Source organism: Oreochromis aureus, linkage group 11, assembly GCF_013358895.1.
Source record: "Oreochromis aureus strain Israel breed Guangdong linkage group 11, ZZ_aureus, whole genome shotgun sequence".
Taxonomy (NCBI): domain Eukaryota; kingdom Metazoa; phylum Chordata; class Actinopteri; order Cichliformes; family Cichlidae; genus Oreochromis; species Oreochromis aureus.
In genome coordinates, this window is record NC_052952.1 from 18,897,022 (window position 1) to 18,917,132 (window position 20,111).

Consider the following 20,111-nt stretch of genomic DNA (forward strand, 5'->3'; position numbering starts at 1 on the left):
CCCTCCCCCAGGACTCCTGCCCCTGGTCTCATTGCACACATGCTGCCACATGCACGAATACACACTCCTCCCACTCACCGCTGAGTTTCCTGTTGCAGCTGTGCGAGCTGGTGCAGACGCCGAAGAGCCTTCTCCTGCTTGCGCTGGTCCTTCCATGATTTTGAGGCTACGTTACGAGCAAACTCTCTGTGCTTGAGCTCCTTCAGCCTCTGCAGGAAGTGGTAATAGAGAGATAAAGAGGGATAGAGAGGGGGACAGAATCCATATGTGGATGGAGAGGGGAGATGCAAGGGTGGGAGAAAGAGGAGAAGTAAGAAAGAGTTAGTTTTAGGAAGCTCTCTGCAGGCAGCTGTCTTTCAGATCATACACATCAGCCAGCAGTGTTTGCAGATGTTCTCCTCCAAACCTCATGTCCAATTAACTCCATTCAGTCTTCAAGAAAGGGCCCTTCCTTCAACACACAGCTTGAAACCAAACACCAAAACTAGTGAATAGTAGATTACATGTGCAGTTGAGATGAGTGGAATAGGCAGTTTCATGATGATGCTGCTCTTTCTGAACCATTAGAGCGACATTTTTCACTTTGGTTAGCGCCCTTCAGTCCAACTGTGTGCCATAGATTCAGTTTATTAGTTATCACAGCTCAAATAGAGGTACTTTTGAATCTATGAAATGGGGAAGAAGACATTTTGTTTGATGATGTTAGAATGACACACTACCAAACATAAAGGCACAAGATTAAATGCTGTAAAGGCCTGACATTTTCTTCTAGACTGCTTTTTATGCCGTGTGTGTGTCTGTGTGCACTTTGTGAGCAAACTGGTTGGTCTTTACCTCCATTATATTACAGGATAATTATTAATTAGTTCAGCTTTACCCATGTGTGTATTTATATGAACTTATATGTCTATAGCCATAGGTGCACCAGTTCTCTTGGGGAAACAATGATTCACGCGCCTCTCTCCAGTTTCCATTTGCTGACACACTTTAATCCCTTCTTTATCCATGCTTGGCAGGTATATGTGCACGGATGCTGGTGTCTTTCTTTTTGTCTGTGCATGTCTGAAGGGTAAGGAGGGACTCGGGAGTCTGGGGATAGCTGCAGTATTGTGCACAACCATCCGTCCTATTTCCCCTTTTATTGAATCACATATTCCAGTGTATCTCAGCTGCTCCATAGCTTACACATCCAAGATTTGTTGTTTACAATATATACTCTTATCCTGTAGTGCAAGTTGCGACAGGATTACACCGCACTCATTTTTAGATTATGTTATACCATTATCTTATCCATCCACGCAATATGTGTCACACTCAAACACACACATGCACACACGCATGCATGCATCAGATTAGCCTCTTACGCATCAGATTTATTTATACAGTCACTCTCTTTCACGCCCAGATCCTGTGCAGGAGCTGACAGTTTTCAGGTTAATCCCAGCTGAGTCTTACACAAGCTGGTGTCCTTTTACATTATCACTCAATGCTTAACATCCCTATGTCAGCTCACTGAAGACAGCATTAAGTATATACCATAGAATCAACACTTGTGCGGTTCGTATTCCTTAAAGACACTATATAAGTTCTTGTGGAATGTCTGCAGATGTGAGCAATCATATGCTAGTGTATATCAAAAAGCCCTGAGTCGTTGTGATGCCAATGGTATTTTCTATGGGAAATATTAATCTTGTTCAAGCACGGAGGCATTCATAATGAACAACTGTGAATGGAGCCAGCAGGCCTAAGGATGAAAAATTTGTTGCTCTGCATTGTGCTATAAAAAAAAGAGTTGTTGTACTGTAAATGTCAGTGGCAATGCCTGAGAGAGAGAGCAGTCTGTAATAGATGAAATATATGAGGATAAATACTTCCTGCTTCCTCGCGCATTTGCACTCTTCCAGGTTATTGTTCTCTCTTAAACCATGTCCTACTGCAGGCAAACCTGAAGCTATATTTAGAGACAAATCAAATATTGCACACAGTACCATTTTGGCTCAATACACAGGACAGACATACTTCAACTTTAAAAGTGGCTACTTTTGTCTTCAAAGTTGATGTCATGTCCCCAACTGCAGGAAATGATGTTCCTGCTCTCCAACATGCAAGCCTTGCTATGTGCTGTGAAGCTCAATGCGTCTGTCAAAGCTTCGATCAATATTCCTTTAGATGTGTTAAGGAGTGCTCAGGCTGAGGCAACTATGGATGAGTCAGAGTTGATTCATATCCACTAGGGCCCTAGAATGAAGGATGATGTATTCTTAGGTAGCATTTGAGTGGCCATGCTAATGGGCTGATTGCCTTTTATTTAAAAGGGAGTGTAATTCTGTTGTAATGAGCAATTTCTGTAATCAGCAGTAAATGCTGATAAAGCCCTGTATTCAGACATGTTTATCCCTGAATCGATGACAGCGAAAGAAGACAGAGCAAACGCAATCAGCTTCCATTCTCCAAAGCCAATACTCCTGCAGGGAAACTGTCTTCAGCTAGAATTTCATCTGTTGTCTGCTCTGTGGGCAGAGTGTACATGCATTTCTGTACTTGTGTGTGTGCGTGTGTGTTCCTACAGCGCCAGTGGCTACTGTCAGCTCAGTGCCTCATGCAGCTCGTTTCATGTGCCTGCCGCTGGCTAAAACAAAGCATTAACATTGGCCTGCAGTTGCCTCAATTTATTTTCAAAGAACAATGACAGAGGAGGAACAGTCTTATTTAATGTTTATTTCATGATACATAGTGTGGGTGTTCAGAAGTGGGAAGCGGCTTGGCTTGTTTGAGAGATTGCCTGCATTTGAAGATGAGTGTGTACACGGGTAAGTGCATGTCTGTATGTTTGCGCGTGCAAGTGTATGCCTTGGCATGACAACAGATAGCTGTAGGAGAATGAGCTATCAGAAGAACCTACAGCTTGTTAGTCCAGAGTGGAGGTTGTGTATGAAAATGGATGTGAACGCAGAATGCAGAAGAAAACCTGCTGCTGAGGCTTTTTCTAATGGTCCATTGGCCTTATCTTGTCCAAACTGGAATAATGGAATCATACTTAAGCTATGACTAATAGCTCTGTTTTATTTGGTACTGAATATTTTTCTTTTTGAAGGAAGTACAAGCTGAGGAATAAAGTGAATTTTAGAAGCATTTTTATGTACCAGATACATACAAATCAACAGCTCTGAGATTTGGCCTAGAGGTAAAAAACAACTCTTCTATCATAAATTTGTGGCTTACAAGCCTGGTGTACATCTGCAATACTGTGTTGTATTTGTTTAAAATAGTCATTTTATTTTTCATGCAGTAATAACTCAGAAGCTATGTTGAAATTTTCCTGGAAATTCCTGGAGACCTTTTAAAGCACTCATACTAAACACTGTATTGTCACCTTATTTCTAAAATTAGGAGATTTGCTTTGCTTTTAATGCTCTGCTAAATCATTCTTCCTATTTGGTTCACAGAGACGTTAGTGTGCTGTTACTTCTGTTATCGGGGATTTTCTGATATGCGCAACACAATGAAAGCCAGCCAAAGACACAGACCTAGAATCTCAGCTGCATACAAAAACTTTCCAATATTTGTTATCTTAACCTCACTGCAAATATTTCTCTAAACTATATCTGAAGAATTTATATTGAACAGCTTCTGATGTGTTAACTGAAAATAAAAAACACGCTATTTTTGCTTCAAACCTTCATCCAGCAAACCTCTCAGCTTTGAGGGGAAAACCAAGGCTGTGCGGCCCGGCCAGTCAGTCAGTGAAATTTGCCCCATTAGTGATGCTGGTGACTTTTTCCGTCTTTAGCCTGTGGTGATGGTGCTGTGTGGATTGCAATCGATTGAGTGTTTCTTGTAAACCGAGTGGAGTTTTTACTAGAAATGTGATCATTTACAAAAGGTGCTATAAGTGAGTATTCATCTAGTGGCATTGCTACTGAGCTACAGTATTTCAAAGAATGCACAGTCTGACATCTTTGAGATAAAAATCAATAGGTAGATAAATGACCCCCCGCCCTTTTTTTTTTTTTGCATGAAAATCTAGAAGTTTTGAAACAAGAAAAAGTACAAGAAAATTTTGGACTTCGGCCCAGTTTTTGCATGCTGCTTGGATAAAGTTCTTAACATTTGTCAGATCACTGACAACTCTATTGGGTCATAACAATGTCCCTATTTGGCATCACACAATAAGAAAGGCTTTGTGAATAACTTTTCCTATAATTCCCATTAATATTACCTTATTTGATTCGTGCCCAGTTTGCAAAGTTCTAGCGCACATTGTCAGACAAAACGACCCATTTATTAATATCTGTAAACATAAAACCTGTTGTAGCAAAATACTTATTTACTGTGTATGTCTAGTATATACAGTACCACAGTTACTTTATTAACTCTACTATAGTATTTATACTAGAGACTCATTTTTTATTATTATCTTGTTTTTATTAAAGAGTCTTTGGATATTTGCTTTAGGTGCTACGACTTCAATTACCCTGTGCTGGATCAATGTGGGCTATTTAATTTTATATCAGCCTGTTCAACTGGAAACCTAAAATATAATTGGAGTGCTAGGTGTGTGCGTATAGGCTGTTTGTGTTTGCTTGTGTGCTTTCTTCAAGTTGAAGTGTGCCACCTCAGTATGTGTGCTTGTAAGAAATGATGCGGTTGTCACACTCCTACTGTTACCTGGTGAGAAACTGTGCCCAATGGGCAGACTGACATGGACATGTAAAGCAGCTTTCCATCAAAACGCATAATACTAACACACCCAAACTCTACAAGAAAACACGGTTAAAAAGAAAAAAAAAGAGAGAGAGAACTTGTGTGTTAGTTTTTGTGTCCCTACACAGTGTGTATGTGTGCATCTCGTGTACCTGTTTGTGTGCATGGTCGTAGGAGTTGATGTGGTTGTCAAACTCCTGGTGTCTGAGGTACTGCTTGTCACACAGCTCACAGTAGAAAAGAGCCTTCAGATCCTCCACCGAGCAACCCAAAGCCCTCTCTGTGCATTCCTGGAGAAAGAGATGGAAAGAATGAGTGAACATGTTGGACGGATTGGGAAAGAGAAATGAGAAAGACTCAAGCTAGAGGCATAAACAGACAGCGATATAAAGGGTTAGAGAGGTAGGGATAGAGAGCAAGAGGAGTCAGGGAGTGGGGAGGGGGGGGATCAAGAGAATGGAAGATTGTTAGCCATTTAGAGGAAATCTGCATCCCAGAGAAATCAGCAATAATAGCCTCCGCATGTGCTCTGCATAAAACTGTTAAACGGCTTGCCATTAAAGTATGTTGCCTTTGCTGCCACTGCTGGAGGCTGGACAAAGCCACTGAAGCCCTGTGCTCATGGCAACTTGAGCCTGGGGACACGTTTAATACAGCCGCTATAATAGAAACTTGTGTATGTGCTAAAATGGCAAATAGTCTGAATCTCTCTGCGAGGAAACCGATGTTTGACAGACGACAAAACCCCCCCCCCCAAAAAAACCCTAAGCGTCTGAAACGCACAACTTGGACTTTTCGTGCAGACAAATACACACAAAGACATGCAGGTAAATAGCACATGGATAGAGATACAGATACACAACCGCTATGCAAATGGCACATGGACCTTAGGGAGTAAATCACTTGTCTGCATGCTCACATCAGCCAGAGGGCCTTTTTTATGGTCTGAATACATGCACAGTGTTGTGTACAATAGATGTGTATGCTTCCTTGTGTGTGACTGTGTGTGTGTGTGTGTTGAGGAGTGTGTGTGCATTCATGCCATGCTCTGCTTCAGAATGTAATTTCCCTGAGGCTAGGGGCTGCCAATAAACACTATTGAATTCTGTTCTACACTGACATGATGGGAATTTAATTTGAGGTTGTCACTTCTTTCTCTCTCTCTCTGCTTCTTTCCTTTCCTTCTGTCCATCTTCTATCTCTCGCTCCCTCTCTTTTGTAGCACTTATCTCGTCCCCGCCTTTTTATGCTCCTCCTTCAAATCACTCTTCTTCTCTTTCACTTCACACTCCCTTTCATCGCCTCTATTTGCCTTTTTCTCCCTTTCTGGCATCCTCTTTTTTTTCTGTTTGAGTCCCGGGTCAGGCAGTGACAGAGTCTATTGGCCCCAATTTGTTTCAGTAATATGCCTGCGCACAGGAACAGAGGTGAGAGGAAAAGAAGGGGAGGATAAGAGTGCAGGCAAGAGGAGAAATAACCCCTGCCTGCATCACAAACACACATACAGACTCTCACAAGCACCTCAGCGTTATTATTGCCAGTAACAATCATCATTAAGCGTTATTTGCTACATTCAGGTACTCTACTCACATACATTAACCTGCAAAAGAACTTGCTCTTCCTCTGGCCATGCAGGAATTTATCCAGTATGTGTGAAGGGTAGGGGAGGCTGAAGGACAGGGTGGTAGGACTCTCCTATACTAAAATCAACAGAAAGGTAACTAATATACATTGATCCTGTGACGTTCCAAGAGTGCATGGTATTGATCTGCCTCGCAGGCTTAAGTCACTGCAAGAAAACGATCCAATCACCCAGAGCCGTGCTCATTTGAGTGCTGCCGGTGTGATAAGATTGAGATAATGAATGCTGTGAATTTGTCAACTGTAGGGCTTATGCAAGATTACATAGGAAACGTGTAAGTGAATGTCAGTGGATGTGTGTACATGAGAGGTTTTCTATATTTCTGTGTGCTTGCCTTTCTCAAACCCTTTCTTCTCACCTCTCTGATTCTGTCAAGATAATTACTTTTAACAATGAGAAAAATATACATAGAAAGACGTGAGAAAAGGTGTGAACGCATCAAAGCAGAAAGGTGCACTTGTGTGTGCGTGCGTGGGCTAACTCAGAGGCCATTTGTTTATGTCAGAAGCATCTTGGCAAGAGGTTGCCCATTTTTCTGCTGAATGCTGAAATCAAGCGCGCTAGCTTTCATTTGGTTTAAATGTTCACATCTCATACAAGTTTCCACTATAGGCACTCCTATAGAAACACATCTACATAGTTAGTCCCCTCTTATACACACACTTATGCATGCACAGTCACACATAATGTGTCAACCTGATATACCGGTGCCAAATTAATCTAGACCTCAATTTACCTCACTGGCATGAATCTGTTTGCAGAATAAGCACAATTGATGTGTCTGCAGACCTGAATGGACAGTGATTGTTTGCATGATTATGCGTGTGAGTGTTTGTGCAGAGCTGTGAGCATCCATGCTTTTTTTTTTCTTTTTCTTTGCGCTTATCCACAGTTTGTAGGAGAAGTGCCAATTTATCCCTTTTTATAGCTGAAATTGTGCCACAAATAGGAGTCGTTTTGGACCATGACCAGAGTTTCAGACACACAGTTTAATGTCTTTGAGCTGCTGTGGAAATGAACAGGTCACGCTTAAAGTGTTTTACAGACGTGGTCTGTCAGCATTTGAGAATATGTGCACTGCAAACTAATGATATACAATATATTCATGAAAAATGCCCCCAAACATGAATATCCTTTTGGGAACGTCTGGGAGTTCTATAGATTTAAACTGTGGTAGCACCTTTTCTGATTCACTGCCATCATTACAGTTCAGACGGCCCCTTTTTTTCTTCTTGATGACTCCTATGGTATGTAAAATCAAAAAATGCTCATTAGCAGTGAACATGCTTCACTGAGGCTTGTGGAGATGATTTTTAAATAACCGTAACTACATTTTTTTTAAATTCTTCATCTCTGAGTTGACCTTCAAGACTGCTGAACAGCACCATAAATCAAAGAACCATATGATAATATGCTTATCACTGTCATAATGTAACTCTTACATCTTGACATTGAATTGAACTCAGATGGAACCATGTCAAGGACAAAAAGGAAGCTGGATGAACCTATGAGGTTTTCAAGTAATTAATTAATAAGATTTCCAGCTAAAGACAGCTATAGGATACTTCACTCACTGAGCTGAATTACAGCAGCAAACCATGCAGGCCATAATGAGAAACTTCCTGCAGAATAATTAGGTCCCTTTAAAAATACAAAATGGAGTTGGTGGCATATCTCTGAAATATATTATAACTTAAATATGACTCTTTGAAAGCCACTTGAGCTCATTTCAATAGGATAGTCAAATATTTTGAGTCAACAAAACCAATTTAAGTGGTGCCTGTGTAAGAGTATGTATGCGTGGTTATGTATTCTGAAAAATCAAAGAAAACTCGGGCTGAAAACATTTTCCTTGAAGCTTTCATTTTATGCTCGGCGTGGTAAACAGTGGGAGAAATAGTCTGTAGTCGTTTACAATTTGCTGTCTGCATGACTGACGTGACAGTTTGTTATGATTTAATCAAATGCATTATAATAAAGAATTAAAATCTCATTCGCTGCCTACTGCCCTCGAGCTAAATTGTTTCTCTCTCCTCACTGGTCACTTTCTTGTAAGTTGTAATTAAATATTGAACAACATTCTTGTAGATTCAACTTAGTGATAGAATGAAGAATGGTTACAGGCTTTTGCGCTGATATTATATTAAAGTGATACTGTAACATTATTTTGAGAGCCATTCGCTTCCTTGATCTAATGTAAAACAAAAGTGGTTGTTTGGATGAGACATATGCGGAGAGATCATGACCTCCTCCAAGGACATGATGAATTCACTGCCAGGGAAGTTTCCAAGTGGAGCATGGTTGAAGGAAAAAGATTCATTTTTGATAAGGATTAAGGGATGAAGCCAGTCACACTGTCTTGTGAACAGGCGTGCCTATTCACAGCTGCTTGGGGCCCCGGGCCCAAAGGGGGACCACAGATTTTATCCCTCCCCAATCTGCAATGACATTTCAGTGGGAAAACTCCCTAATGGTGGGCCTGCTTAGGGTGTGTGCTAAGAACACCAGCTGTTTCAGATTGTGAGCATGTGCTACTGAGCTCTAATAGGCTTTATTGTAAGTTGCTATTTGATGTTATCTGTACCCAGTTTGACATTTGGTCAGGATATTGACATTTGTTGAAGCTGGCACCTACTTTGTGCCCCACTAGTTAAAACTGTAGACTAAATTTGATAAGAAACACCTTTTTATTTTACTGAAGAAGTGGAATGGCCAAATAAAAAAGCAATATGTTTACACTTACCACATGACACCCTGAGATATACACACTGCCAACACAGAGATGTTGATATAAAAATTATGTAATTGTATTACTGCAAATTTCGGAAGCATTTTATGTACTTTGTTACTTTATTTTCTGCCTCTCCCTTTCTCTGTATATTCGTCAGTGTGTTTAAAAATGAATGGGAATAGATACAAATCCGGATGGAGAGCACTTGAACAGTATCGGAAAACGAGTGCAAATTTTGCATCTCCACAAAATTATGAGGCACTTTGGCTCGGACCTACTCGAATGTAACTGATCAGATGTGATAATTGTTAACAGCACTGCAACACGAGCTTTAATCGCAATCCCGGTTCAGTGTGAAATTCAAAAATAGGGCGAAACAACACTCATGCATGCATAATAAATCCACGACAAGAGAGCAAGAGCGAGCCTTGTAGCACACAACTGATAGAAACAGATTCTCTCTGTTCAAATATATTAACTTCCACTGAAGAGAACTTCTACTGCAGGGGGTGGAGGAAAAATATGGTAAAAACTTGATGAGTATGACCAACTTTGAAGAAACTATTGTTATAGAATTTCCCGTCGCAGAGCTGCTACAGAAACAGAGCATACAAAATTAGAGGCCAATTAGCAGTTTTCTCTTCATAAACCCCATACACTCATGTGTCAGGTTGCTAATTCCGCTTCGCTTATGCATGCTGTCTGTGATGATGCCTTAATCTTACTATTACAAAACTATGACAAACAGACATGTGACTTTACAGAACTTCTAATTGTTACCTCTGGTTTTTGAGAACAATTCAATAAACAATTCCAAAAGGTTTATCAAGCCCAATTAAATCTTTAATTATCTTCCGCTATAATTATCACCCTAACTTAGCAACGGTAATGAACAGAAAAAACGAATTGAAATTAAAAATAATTCAGCAAATTTGTTTGCCTTCTGCTTCGCTCTCTCAAATCATTTACATTAATCTGCCACTCTTTTTTCTCTCTACCTGTGTCTAAAGTGCTCCTGTGACATGTTTCCGTCAGATGCGTTCACACTCGCACGAGTGCCTGGCAGCGCAGTGAGATTTCTTGCCATTTTTTCGGTAGCCAGTGACAGTTGTTGACCCGAGGCCTAAATTACTCATTACTGTAATGACCTGTAAAGCTCAGTGGCAGACATTTTTTGTGCACAAACATGCATGCCAAGCAGGATAGCTTAGTGTTAATGAGCTGATATTTGCAGCCCCGATGTGTCTCCCTTGACTGCCTTTAATATGCCTGCGTGCTCTGTGCTACCCACCCATTTTTCCATTTACTGTGTGTGTACCTATTCACATCTACGCCCTGGCTTTACAGTGTTTTTGTCTGTGTGCAACTGTCTGATGTTGTTTGTACGTGTGTTTGTATATCTTTGTTTACTCCAGATCGTTACTGCCAGTTAGAGGTATGGCCAAAACAAGTAGATCGAATAACCACAGCCAAAATCACAGATGTGTTGACCATACATATGGTCATTAGGGCTTTTTCACAGCCAAAAGGACAGATGTTTTAGTACCAGTGAGTTTCATAATCTCTCAAACTACCAGCAACTTCTGTTAAAGAGAAACTAGAAAGGCTAAAATATTTCACAAAGTGAGACTCCAGCAAATAAAAGCACAATGTGTATTCCAGTGAACTTCTGTCAGGTGTGCCATAATTCATTGTTTGTGTGTGTGTGTGTGTAAACTGTAACTATCTAAAGCACAATCCTCTACACTATGACATCATCAGTGAGTACCGTGAAGTATAACAAAATGTTACAGCTCCTTCTGACCTTTTAAGCTGAGCTGCATGCACAAACCAAACCGAATAAGTAAATAATAGTGAGAGATTTTATTTGATTATTTCTCCTGCTCCCTCTGTTGCCATTTCTGAAATAAAGAATAGATTCAATCCTTAATTTCTTTGCATCCATTGTAGCTGACATGGACATCGATGTTTACTCTTAAATCTGATTCTTATTTTTAATTGTTGCTATTTCAGTCCAGTAAATATTTACACATATATAGCATATATACAACACATTTGTATGGTCTCTCTATGGACTTTAAATGAGGAAAAATAAGGAAAAGATAAAATTCCAGTTTTAATTACACATTGGATGTAATATACAGAACAACAATGAACCTCTGTTTTGTCTAGACACACAAAAAATGAGGAAACTGGACAAGTGGAGGACAAAAGAAAAAGTGAGAGGCCTAAAAATTTATCTAATGCAGATAAACAGTATCTGAAAATCATGTCCTTCAGAAACAAAAAAATCCAGCAAAGACTGGACAAAGGACCGGAGAGATGCATCTGGCCCATATGACACCGTCAGAAATGATCTCAGTGGAGGGGTGGCTGTCAAGAACCCATTCTTAAGGAAGGGAAACGAGGAGAAAAGGCTGAGGTATGACAAATTACACAAGAAATTTATATAGTGCAAAATGACAACAACAGTTGCCTCAAGGCGCTTTATATTGTAAGGTAAGTAAGTAGGGTAAGTATTATACAGCACCCTACAATAATACAAAGAAAACAGAGAAAACCCCAACAATGATATGTTATTATTTATGAGATGAATATAACAAATAGTTAAATACAGAAAGGTGTATAAACACATAGTGAATGACAAAGGTGACTGAAGAAGAAGCACTCAGTGCATCACTGGACTCCTCCAGCAGCCTAGACCTGTTGCAATGTAACTAAGGGATAATTCAGGGTTACCTGATCCAGCCCTAACTATTTACTTTATCAAAAAGGAAAGTTTTAAGCCTAATCTTAAAAGTAGAGGCGGTGTCTGTCTCCTGAATCCAAACTGGAAGCTGGCTCCACAGAAGACGCGCCTAAAAACTGAAGCCTCTGCCTCCCATTCTACTTTTAAATACTCTAGGAACCACAAGTAAGCCCGTGGTCTGAGAGCAAAGAGCTCTAATGGGGTGATAGGGTAGTATAAGGTCAGTAAGATTGTATGGGAGGAACAGGATTGTAAATTCTGGATTTAACAGGGAGCCAATGAAGAGAAGCCAATATAGGAGAAATATGCTCTCTGGTTCTTGTACCTTTCAGTAGGGGAGACTGGGGATAGTTGTAACGTGGGTCAGTTGTAACACTTCCAATTTCTCCAATCAGGGCTAAGTTTCAAATGATGTGATTCATCCTGTGCATGCCCAATTCAGTTCTGCTATCACATGTGAAAAATCAGCACATTTTGTCAAATACAGACAATTTAACACGAAAAAAAGTAATTTGTATGCCAAAAAGTAAGTTTTTCTACTTTATTTCAATTTCTAATAGCATTATCTGCTTTGCAGTTAAACTCATCAAACTTAAATTATGTTATTTGTATGTCTATGGGGATATATTCTGTGTAGGTCTTTAGTGCTAATGTTTTAGCCATTGGCTGTAATGTTAGCTAGTTCATGGCTATAGGAGTCTGGGTCAGTTGTAACAGCAACAGTCTGGGTTAGTTGTAACAATAATGCAGATGTTACAACTTACCACACTATTACTTTAACTTATATTAAACAAGTTGGGGCAACGACATCAGCAGAGAGGTTCACTGGTCGCTTTTGTCTATGCGGTTAATGCCATTGGCAACACAACCACTGTTTGTGTTCCTACGCATACATTATGCAGACTACTGTGTCAGAGATGGACCAGTAGGAAGTACTGGTAGTGGAAATAAATCAGGATGGGTGCAAGAAACAGATTTCCTCATCTTTCTGAGGCACTTTGCAAACCACACCAAGGTAAGCCATGATAAAAAGTAATGGAATTGCGATGCTGGTGCACAACTACATTTTTTCAGCTTCATTGTTATGTTCAAAATTGGTGCAAGAGTTGTAGGTTATAATGCCCACTGAGCCAATGAGGCCAAACTCAAGGAAGACCAACCAAAAATTGCAGAAAATTCCATCATTTGTCTTTTTTGGGGGGTTGGAATATGTTCAAAAGCTAGATTTCTGCATTCTGTCACACACACATAGCTACATAAATGGCTCTATGTGCATTCATGTGTTGAATAAAAAAGATTACATGTTAATGTTTTGTCAGTACCTTTATTTCATTGTGTTACATTTCACCTTCAGGATATGTTACAACTAACCCAGACTATGGGGTTAATTGTAACATTTCACTCTTTGTGTTTGAGACCATACCATGCAATGGGTAATTGTGCTGCAGAGAAAATAGCTGCACTATTTAATAGCAGAGACATGTAAATACTTTGCATTACATTTTGAATCCACTACCTTAAAAGAGCTCCAATTTACAGACAGAAATGTCAAAAATGTTACAACTATCCCCGGTCTCCCCTACTCTTGCTGCATTTTGGATCAATGGGAGGCTTTTTAGGACGTCCTGATAATAATGAATTACAGTAGTCCAGCCTAGAAGTAATAAATGCATGAACTAGTTTTTCAGCGTCACTCTGAGACAGGATATTTCTAATTTTGAATATATTAGGCAAATGGAAGAAAGCAGTCCTACATAATTGTTCAGTATTGAAGGAATACTGAAGCTGAATATAGAAGCACATGTCCTGGTCAAAAACAACTCCAAGATTCCTCACAGTGTTACTGGAAACCAAGGTAATGCCATCCAGAGTAAGCATCTGACTAGAAACCACATTTCTAAGATTTTCAGGGCCGAGTACAATAACCTCAGTTTTATCTGAATTTAGAAGCAGAAAATTAGAGGTCATCCAGGTCTTTATGTCTTTAAGACATTCCTGCAGTTTAACTAAATGGTGTGTGTTATCTGGCTTCATGGATAGATAGAGCTGGGTGTCATCCACATAGCAGTGAAAATGTATGCTATGCCTTCTGATGGTACTGCCTAAGGGAAGCATGTATAATGTAAACAGAATTGGTCCTAGCACCGAACCCTGTGGAACACCATAATTGACCTTAGTGTGTGAAGAGGACTCTCCATTTACATGTACAAATTGGAGTCTATTAGATAGATATGATACAAACCACTGCAGTGCAGTACCTGTAATACCTACAGCATGTTCTAATCACTCTAATAGGATATTATGGTCAACAGTATCGAACACTGCACTGAGGTCTAGCAGGACAAGCACAGAGATGAGTCCACTGTCAGAGGCCATAAGAAAATCATTTTCACTAAAGCTGTTTCTGTGCTGTGATGAGCTCTGAAACCTGACTGAAACGCTTCAAATAAGCCATTCCTCTGCAGATGGTCTGTTAGCTGTTTGACAACTACTCTTTCAAGGATTTTTGATATGAAAGGAAGGTTGGAGATTGGCCTATAATTAGCTATGACAGCTGGGTAAAGTGATGGCTTCTTAAATAATGGTTTAACTACTGCCAGCTTGAAGGCCTGTGGTACATAGCTGATTATTAGGGATAGGTTGATCATATTTACGATTGAAACATTAATTAATGGCAGGACTTCTTTGAGCAGTCTTGTAGGAATGGGGTCTAAAAGACATGTTGATGGTTTGGAGGAAGTAATTACTGAAGTTAACTCAGAAAAATGAATTGGAGAAAAAGAGTCTAAACAAATATCAAGGGTCCTGAAAGTAGCTGTACATAATGTTACATCTGTGAGATGATTATGAGCAAGTTTTTCTGTAATGGTTAGAATTTTATTTGTGAAGAAATTATTTCTCTAGCTTATGAGTTATCTGCTTTAAGGTGAGTGTTTGAGAGTTACACCAGGAAATCAGGTACTTCTCTTTCTCAGAGGAGTTACAGTATCTAAAGTGGTGTGCAGTGAAGAAGTAAAAATATTAACACGATAATCAACCTCTGTGGGAGTAGCATTTAGATAGCTGCTCTGAATTGTGTTGGCACAAGGCATTGAAGAAGATAACAGTGGATGAATTATATCCTTAAACTCAATTACAGCGCTTTCAGAAAGACATCTGCTGTGATGAAATCTTTTCCGTACCTCTGTGTAATCCATTATTGTAAATGTAAATATTATTAGGAAATGATCAGACAAAAGACGGTTTTCAGGAAATACTGTTAAATGTTCAGTTTCTATGTCATATGTCAGAACTGGACTGAATAATCAACATGAAAGGAGGAGTCCATGTGAGAGGTACAACACTGAGTGTCTACAGACATCTGTAAAACAGATGTCATCATGGTACACAAAAAAATACAGTCAGCTTTTGATCTATCATGCAATGTCATCTGGAAAGAGTCTGGAGATTGTTGACAGCATCATGTTAAACACACTGCCATTGCAGTAAATGCACACCTGGATAGAAAAACACACAGCGGAACACTTTCAGTCATGATTGGCATTGGACCTCGAAATTATTGAAGCAGTGTGGGATCATACTGACAAAGAACAGAACAAAAGACAGCAAACATCCAAAGAAGAGCTTTAAAAGTCCTTCAAGAAGCCTGAAGAACTATTCCTGAGAGCTACTTAAAGAAATGACGAAAAAAGCTTGTCTAAGAGAGTTCAGGCTGTGTTGAAGAATAAAAGTGGCCATAGCAAATTTTGACTTTCAAGCTAGTTGGAACTTTATAAACTAGAAGTAAGTATTCTAGTTTTGCAGTCTATGTTTAAAATGCACACCAGAAAGCCTGAAATTTGTTACTATGTAAATACTTTCAGTCTGTTTGTATGTTTCGCGTTCACACATTTCTAAACAATGTTACAGCTGTACAGCTGTAAAAAACTGGTCTGAACATATCTGTAAGAATATATATTCTGTTGATAGATTTTAAGGCAATACCACCCAAACATAAAAGAAGTGAAAAAAATAATCAAAGAACTTTATTCAAAAGCCTCAAAATAGCTGCACTGCTTTTGTGTCGGGCTACAGTAGGGAGTCTGTAGCATCGACAAATTGCAGTGCTCTCCTGTTGAAGCCATAAATCTATGATTAGTCACAAGGCCCAACCAAACGATCACTCAGCAAGCAATCAAAATTTAATTCCCTGTCCATCACAATGCAAGGCCAAAAGGCTCCCACTGCTGATGTGTCCACCCCTCCCTGCCCTCATCCCCTCTGTCTCTCTCTATTTCTCCTCCCTATTCAACAGGGCTACCTTGTTTTCACGGAGTTATTCAAGCGCTCTACCATTGATCAATCCTATTCTGTGCCCACATTTAAAATCTGTCCACCTCTCAACATCGCCACCCTCCTCTCTCAATCTCTCTGTGTTCATGCCATCCTGAATACAATGTGAACTTAGCCTCTGGCTTGCACGGCATGAGTTAAACTGATTCACCCGGGCAGAGCATAGCTTACAGACACAAAAAGCAGAGGACATCTTAAGACATTTTCGCCACTTGAACAAACATAACCCATAGGTGCTTTCTAGGATTTTTGTGAATTCAATTTGTGCTCTGTGGGAGCAAGACACAAACACAAAAGCCTGAACGCCTGCATGTAAATTCCTGGAATACCCAGGTGTTCTACAAACTGTGGTCTCCACTGTGGCTTTGAATGTATTTTTTATGATCCTACCTCTCACTTACTCGCTGTGCTCTTCAAGGACTTGCATTTGTTTCTGTGAAAAAGACAAAGATTCCCTTCCTGTTCTTTCACTGCACATCAAGGCGAAAATCATATACCAATTACAGGGAGACAAAGGATGGTGAGAACAATGGTGGGTGAGCTGAACTTTACCCGTCGTCTCTGCTGTTTCTAAACGCGTATATTGTCAATGCTTTGTGTGCCGTCTCTGTTTTTGGCAACTCTTGTTTTCCTCTTTGATTCTCTCCAAAGCTGCTCTGAGGAGTGAAAATTATATCAGAAGAGCTTTAGAAGGATAGACTGGTGAGATGTGATGATCTCTTATTCTTTCACTATTTTCCCTCTGATTGCTCCACCTACCATTTCTGTCAGTTTTTCTATTTGTATTTTGTCTTCCTCCAAATTTTTTCCTCCTTATTGGTTCTCCTTTATGCACTAAAAACACTTGTCAGTCATACGTCTTTCAAACCTTGGGCTTATTAGGCTTTTCTCCTCTCTTGCTAAATGTCACTTTCAATATAATTTTTTTTCTCCTCCCAGATAGCAGAAAGAAAAAAAAGTAGGAATATATGGACCATACACTCTTGACATTTAAATTACAGACACAACTGAAGACTCTGCATGGATAAATGGATATACGGCACTGTAAAGTTATTAGACCTGCAAACATAAAACAGACACACACACCCACGCGTTCTTTATACTCGTGTGCTGTCAATCACACTCCAGACAAGGCAGCTGACTGACTGCTTCAAAGGGGATTGAGGAGGATCTGTTAAAGGGATCAAACAAGGGCTGTAATCTGTCAGAGTGCGATGATACAGATTAGAGCGAAAGACGAGTTAAGGAGATGAAGGTAATCAGTTTGGGAAGTGACAGATTTAAAGAAGAGGATTAATATGATCGAAGATTACGCACTACTCTTAATGCTCGACTAAGTCTCGCCAAGTCAGAAACTTGCAAAGATGAGTGGCGAGTACGCGCGAGGAAAGAGTCGCTGAGGAATGATTGCTCTCTTTCAGACATTACGCTTCCAGATTCTTTTGAAGTTTTCATGTAGGTGAGCATTTCGCTGTATGTGTGTTGGCTCATTTGTGCTATCAGAGGATAACACGAGTGTGTCCAATAAGTGAGTGATCTTTTCTGTGGCACATTACAGTGCGAGTGCATGGATGGCTAGAGATACTACAGATCAGAGGCTGAAATTGGAGACTGTCTGGGGACTTACACGCCAGCTGAGTGAATTGCTCTGTCATGCACAACAGTCCAACTTTTTGAAAGCTGGTTTTGCTGTGCTATATGATTTTGTAGCAGTTAAGACCTGGAGCTGGCCAGGATTGAAATCCCGCCAGGACTCTCTCTGCTTTCAACATCCTGCTCGCCACATTCATTTCTTTCTCTGGGTGTCCCGTGCTATCATTCCTAACTTGTATCCAGCCCTCGGTACGGCTGCATTAGTATGTATGGCCGTGTAGCTCAGGGTTTAGAGGTTTATGTCCCCTAATAGACAGAGATTTGTCCTGTCACACCCACAAAGAGCTTACAGCGAGAGACAGAGGCAGAATGGCTCCTTCCACTCTGTGTGTTGAGGGTAAAGAAGGAACATTTATGTTCCTGTCTTATCTCCAGAGAGAAGGTTTCCATTTCTGTACAAATCATAAAGCCCTAATTTGTGCTTTTCTCTTCTTTTCTCCTGCACTTTCCATCTTCTTCTTTTCCCCCTCTTGTTCTCGCTCTCTACCCCTTTCTCTCCCTCTTTTACTCACTATGATTGGATTAAGACCAAAGAAACAGAGTGTGGAGATGGGGAGGGGATGAGAGCTTATTAAGCATGTGAGAGGTGAGATGACATTAAGCTGTACAGAAAGAGATTGAGGAAGAGGTGTGTGACCACATGCACAACAAGTATGTGTGTGTGTGTGTGTGTTTGTGTGTGTGTGCATGTACTGCACATTTCTGTATTTATCCCCATAGAAGGTAGGGTGAGAAGAGGGAGGAAGTGAGGCGTTTAGCTGTGGAGCACTTTAATCAAGGGGCGAGCAATCCTGCATGACCCACTCTGTCATCCATTATTGATGCCTGCCTCAGCCAGGCTGATGAATCATTAAGCCACTCATCAGGCCTGGGAATTCTGCCTTCTCCTCGGCCGATGACACTCATTTACATAAATCACACGCTGCTATTTTTCACACTCTTGCGCATAAACACAAACACACACCCACATACAGCCAAATACACAAAGTTCATACATGTTGGCTTGGTCTCTGATGGGCACGGCTCATACAATTTTTAATGCTTCCTGCAAAAAACCTCCCCCCAAAAAACTCATTCGTGTCATACCTTGAAGAGCCAAGTTCATTTGAGCTGTGAATACAGATTCACAAAGGTTATACTGTACATGACAACAGCACTCAACAGCTGCAACCCTAGAATACCCAGTGATTAAAGACAATATGCTCAAAATCCCATGGACTGCACAGAACATGTGTTGCCTTTCCTGAAAGACAAACATGTTTCACACTCAATCTAAACAATCGTATAACAATGCATAGGTAAGTGGAGAGGAGAGAGTGAAAGACAAGGGAGACAAAAACAAGCAGAGAGAAACAGATCTTACAGAGTTTGAGTTTGCCTCTGGGTTATATGGCAGAGGAATCTTAGGGAAATTGATGAGCACCCACGCCATGCAGGCACACACGCACTCACACACGCAATCCACCAACATATTTCTTCTCATCGTTGTAGGGTTTCCCTTCATCTCCTCCCCTCCCCTCTCCATTCACCTCCCCTCCTGCTGTTTCCATGTCTTCCCATTCACTGTTGAAACTAATCCAGTACTACAGGGTAAGAATATACCTCACAGCAAGGGTAAGAAAGCCCCCCCCCACCCCAGGGCCGGCTTGTTCAAAAATGCTGAAACACAAACATGCCAAACATACATGCACAATCAGACAGAGGAAACAGGCACACTGCCCATGAAGCCGTTAGCCAAGGCCTAGTGCCGCGTAGCTGGAGGCTGCTCGTAGACCACTGTGATCCTGCCATCCTGGCAGCACGCAGCCAGGGCATTTCTGCACAACGCTAAGCTGAGCGCCTGGCATCTCCAATCTGCTAAACACAGGAATGCTGCTGCTCATGATAATTGCGGCGGGTTGTTTTCTCCATCACTGCTGATATGAAGACTGGTTGAAGCAAACGGCATGAATTATTAGTGTCTGCATCATGGCTCACGCTGCTGGTGGAGGTAACTCTGATATAATTCGATGCACTGTTACTGATGCATGACCGACTGCACTATCAGAATGTCCTAGTAGGTCCTATCTGCTGTAATACATAAACATGAGAGCACACCAGAATGAACACACACGGGCTTTCATATGATGTTATGATAATACTACATGCATTTTTGCCCTGCTTGTACTATGATTTTATCAGGTTCACAGAGATTTTAAAAGAAAGGTAATAGCTCAATAATACGCTTTTCAACGTTCTGAATCCTTGAACCCAACAATGACTTTTTTCAGTAAGTAGAAAAGTTTCTAACCACGTTGTAC

General features: G+C 40.5%; 1 protein-coding gene across 2 annotated transcripts in view; it reads right to left on the reverse strand.

Annotated features, from left to right (window-relative positions):
- The window catches only part of LOC120442525 (G patch domain-containing protein 8), a 35,000-nt gene that overhangs the window by 5,714 nt on the left and 9,175 nt on the right, over positions 1-20,111 (reverse strand). For both annotated transcript variants that reach the window (XM_039619124.1, XM_039619123.1), the window contains exons 3-4: positions 4,857-4,994; positions 79-209 (exon numbers count right to left, since the gene is read on the reverse strand). In XM_039619124.1, coding sequence (XP_039475058.1) covers positions 79-209; positions 4,857-4,994 — 269 coding nt within the window. The remainder of the gene's footprint in view (positions 1-78; positions 210-4,856; positions 4,995-20,111) is intronic.